This window comes from Leptonychotes weddellii, chromosome 3, assembly GCF_054177405.1.
Source record: "Leptonychotes weddellii isolate Sample4059 chromosome 3, ASM5417740v2, whole genome shotgun sequence".
Lineage (NCBI taxonomy): Eukaryota > Metazoa > Chordata > Mammalia > Carnivora > Phocidae > Leptonychotes > Leptonychotes weddellii.
This window is the reverse complement of record NC_138371.1, coordinates 91776554-91781639: the sequence shown is the minus strand read 5'-3', so window position 1 is coordinate 91781639 and position 5086 is coordinate 91776554. Positions and strand designations below refer to the sequence as shown.

The 5086-nt window shown below is 35.6% G+C and overlaps 1 protein-coding gene across 1 annotated transcript in view; it reads right to left on the bottom strand.

Annotated features, from left to right (window-relative positions):
- Positions 1-835: 835 nt before the first annotated feature.
- The window catches only part of INSIG2 (insulin induced gene 2), a 17550-nt gene continuing 13299 nt past the window's right edge, over positions 836-5086 (bottom strand). The window contains 3 exon segments of the mRNA XM_081814584.1: positions 836-2638; positions 3475-3574; positions 3759-3949. Coding sequence (XP_081670710.1) covers positions 2597-2638; positions 3475-3574; positions 3759-3949 — 333 coding nt within the window. The 3' untranslated portion in view covers positions 836-2596.

The following is a 5086-nucleotide window of genomic DNA, read 5'->3' as shown; positions in this document are numbered from 1 at the left end:
TACTGTAAATGTATTTGCTCTTCCTTATGATTTTCTTAAGAACATTTTCTTTTCTCCCTCTTTATTATGCGAACACAATATACAATACACACACAAAATATGTGGCAATCGACTATGTTACCAGTAAGGCTATGAGTAGTTAAGTTTTGGGGGAGTCAAAAGTTACACACAGATTTTGGACTGTGCAGGGGTCAGCGCCCCTACTCCCACGTTGTTCAAGGGCCAACTGTATTTCACTGGGCAGGCAAGTGAGCCAAGATGATTGGAGAGCTATTTAATAATGACCAAGTCTGGATTACACCTAGAAAATATAAGACGTGTGAATGTATGCACCACTAAGAGGTTCCAGTGCCCTTGATTAAAGTAAAATAGCTCAGTGCAAACAAATAAATTTTATAACACAAGTATTAGCAGGATTCTGGCTAGCTAATTTTAATTGTTTTCCTGTGCTTTTGTAGAATCTATAGTTTCAGTTTTCAAGCATTCGCTTTCCAGAACTTTAATAAAAGGAAGCGCTGTCTATGTAGCAATGTTAAAAGATGTCTACCGCTTTCTTTCATTGCAAAAAAATGGATGTAATATATTTACATGCTTATCAAAATAGCAAAACAATTTTACTTTTTGCCATTAATATCTTTTCTTATTTTCTAGATGATCTGAAAATAACTTGAGAATTCCCAAGTGGGATAATCATTCAATTCCTGGAACATCAGACTTGGTTTCCTTTCATTATTTCTTAGCAAATTCAACCATACACATTAATTTTATTAAACTAATCCTCAGTATTAGAGTCTAAGATTTAGCACGAGGAAGAAAAAAAGACTCTTAACCAAGATGATAATTATATATTTAATACATCTTGCTTTTAACAGCAATTTTCAAAGTAAACACATCATAGACCTTATAACTTATTAAAGATTTATAGTGCTTACAAAGTTGATTCTAAAAATATACCTTATTTGTTCTAAATGAATAACATTATCTGGAAGATAGAATAATAAATTATAGTAGTATGTTTACCACCACTATAGTTAAGATTGTGTACATATATTCAATATGAAATCCCTTTAGGATCTTCACACTTTCAGCCTTAAAATGTAAAAGCAGATTAAAGTTTGGCATAGGAGATCTCAGTCTGACAGCAATGGTTTTAAAAATATCTAGTTGACATATTATGAGAGCATGGGCACATGCACATACATTTCTACATGTACATTCTCTCTCACTCAATCCAACACACACACATACACACACAGACACACAAACCCAAAGTAAGCAGAAAGTTCCACCCTTGTGTATCAGACAAGTGTCATCAATTTCAAAAATAAAAATTGAGAAAAAAGTTAACTAAAAATATGTTTAAACCACACCTAATGGTTCCCATTGTTGGAAAGATATGCACAAAACTGCTATCGAGATCTTTAACATGCACAGTATATGCCATACTCAGCACATTCTGGAACAGGCTCGAACTGTTCACCAATGGACATATGAATACGTAAAAAGAGATGTGCTCATCCATTTCCCAGATGGCATTCCACTGACAGTCAGTCACGTGACCCAGCCCGGCTAATGTGGTTTGCTTTGTAGAACCCGAAAGATTACAGAACCCAAGAGAATTAGAAACTTCATGTCGATCTGTTTGGGGCTTCTTGGGTGTTCCATGTGCAAAAGCAATGGGTTACTGTACCGCAAATGACAGTATCATTTAACACTTGTGGCACTGCTAAAAGTCATTTTGGTATTTCTATATCATATTTATTCTAGCTAAATTTCCCAACAGTGCCTTCTTTTAATTATATATAGCCTTGTAGACTTAGACTTAAAACAATTTAACGCTGATAACCCTCTCCTGCTCATCGCTTTTATCTCCAGTAGAATTCCTTTTTGGACTCTCTCCAGTAATGCAGGTTTGAAAATGTTCTATGGAAGTTCATTTTCATTATCAATTAAAATACCCCAAGCTCTCTGAGACAACATTAAAATAGAAACTAACCACACGTCAGGGCACCCATAATTCATACTGCTGTGATTAGAAAAATGGAAAGGCACAACAGTAAGCAAAAGAGAATATGCCAGCTTTCCATTTTTCTCTTTCTTTCTCTTTTTTGGCTTTCCTCTTATTTTATTTCACTAAGTTTAGAAACTGTTCAAGCATTCTTATACTCTGCATGACAATAACAGTATTTTGGCACATCAACATTGTGATACAATATATGGTGTGTTTAAAAAAATTAATTAAAAAATTTCATCTATTAATGAACACGTTGTTTCATGTAGTGCATATATATTTTATAGTTATTTAAGTCAAATACATCAAGGTTTGTAACTGATTTTACACATGAAGCAATCACAGATTGCAGTAATATATGCATGTGTGCATGTACATGTATGTACGTGTGTGTATGCGTGTGTGTATATACATATATATCTATATATACACATACACACACACGCATACACACATATATATACACCAATCAAGGGAAAAACTGCATCCTGGCAATTTTACAGTCCGAAGCTTTGTTGATATAGCTATCATTTACATGCCCTTTTCATCTTGTTTTTCTGTACAAAAGATATATTTTTGCCTTCTTCATTCCTGATGAGATTTTTCTGCGATAACTTTACATTCATACTGTAAAAATTAAAAGGTTAAAAGGTTAACAGATTAATGTTTATTCTGAATAGCAATTTCCACACAGACTAGAAATTGATACTTTATTAATGTATGCCCACTTTATTTGTCAAAGAATCTGAGAGTTATGCAAGGATTAGAAGCAAATGACGAATGTGATAGGGAAAAAGAAAGTTCACAGTCGAGAAGTAAAAGAGACATGAAAACGCAGGCAAAAGACAAGGTTTCTGCATTACAAGCAAATAATAACAGTATGATTCAGATCAATCCTACAACACAAAGGGAGGCAAAATAGGTTTCTCTGAGTGCTTGGTAAGGCCAATCAGCAAAGGAAAGGTCATGAACTTAAGGACGGGACTGATATGGTGAATTCAGGTAATATTTTCTCAAATCACTTTACAATTTCAAGGGGAAAAGTCTATTACGTTAGCAAAATCTTCTGGTCAAAAACAGTATTTTAGAAGTACAGCTACATATGTGCACCCACAATTCAAGATAAAGGAAACTAATGGGTTTAAGATAATTGGGTGGCCAGATTATCAAAAAGACAGCCACTCAATTCTCCTAGCTGGCTACAATAATGTAAGTGACAGCACTTATTCGTGAAACTGCTGTGGCCTTTGGATGCTGTTCCTGGCCCTGCCATCCATGACAGGGGTGACCAACAGCGTCTTTTTTTACAGATTAGTAAAAAAAAATTAGAGAGTAAGTCCTATCACCATATCCGTAACACATTTTAGCTTTTCTACCCAGTGGTTCCTTCGACTTTCAGTGTGCTTGGCTTGGAGAAAACTTGTCTTACATCTCAATAACAGATGAAATAAGCATCAGCTTACCATTGCCAGTTGTCGACCAATGTTTCCCATTGTTATGCCTCCAGCAAAAAATATACACGGTAACCAAGAACGAACATAGAGAAAATCTGGAGATGTATATCTAGAATAACAGAAATGTTTTTAACAACCCACAGAGGAAGTATACAACGATAATCATTAAGAAAATTACAATGGAAATAAGTTACTCTGTACATTAAAGTGGTTAACCCAATTTTTAAATCTCAATTCTGAAATCAGTTGTCATTTATTTCTTTTAGCAAACAAGCACCGAAAAGAATACTTACTGATAAACACCATTATAGACTAGCAGTTGAGTGACCAAGGTTGCCAAGAAAGCAATTCCTACTCCAAGGCCAAAACCACTTCTAGATCTATCAAAGGTCCACCAGAGTCCAATGGAGAGTGCAGCCAGTGTGAGAGACAACTGTATGTTGTTATCAAAATCTACTTTCTGAGATCAGTGTTAAAGAGTCATCTTAAAACTTGTAACCAAATAATACCACCTGTTCATTTTTCTAAAATAAGAGATGTTACTGTTGAGATGGGACTTGATTGCTTATTCTAGGGTGAGTTCAGTCCTTTCATACAACGCAGGACACTGGGTGAGATTAAAACTGTCTCTGATATTTACTAAAGATACACAGAGGGCATGATATTTCATTAATAGATCCCACCTACTTGTAGTTCCCCCCAGCCCCCCAAAAAAGCCCTCTTTCTACATTCACAATTATAAGATCAGACCCATTATTTGAGAAATGCTTTCTTTGCTAAAAACGTAACCAGAAGTCTCGGAACACAAGTACTGCTAAAGGAACGCACTTTTGCTAAAAAAGAAACCAATATTACTTCTCAAACAGGTTCAGAATTACTTGCGAATCATACAAGAACTTGAAAATAGAAGAGTTGACAGCTATTTAACAGGGTACCACATTCTCTATATGATTTACTGACAGACACATTTTATAATAATGCAGTTCAGAAACAAGAGGACCAAGGACACAGTATCCCTTTCTATTATGTCAACTGTTCTAGTTTTAATTTGTTGAGGATAAAGCCTTGAAGTGAACATTATCTTGCAACCTGCCAAGCTATTTTGGTGCCTGAGACTTTCTGGTATAGGACAGTTTGCTCAAATGATATTTTATTTCCGTCACTTACTTAAGCATCTATTCACAAATGTGCGGTCCTTTTCTACTCCAAAATCTCTGGGCAAAATGAAGCTTTACAAATTCAATTTTCTCATTTCTTTGCTAGAGGATTACACTAAAGGAATTAATTTCAAATATCATTAAAAGGGCATTATCTATATCCCAAAGGCCACATCTTGGCTCTATATCCAGCTCCCCAGGGGAAACTAGATAGCTCGCCAAACTAACTGGCCATGCTGCAACTACAGAGAAGAGAGGAGAAGTTCAAAAAATGCATATAAAACTACTTCCCCACTTCCTTTAACATCCCATCATTTTACCAGCCACCCCCACCCTTACCACACCAGCTAGTATCTCCAACTCCCTCTTCACTTACTTCTCAGCATCGGAGGACTGTTGCTGGCCATTCCCTCAAGGTCATTTCTTGATTAGGCTTGATTTACCCCAAAAAACCCTATAGCTTA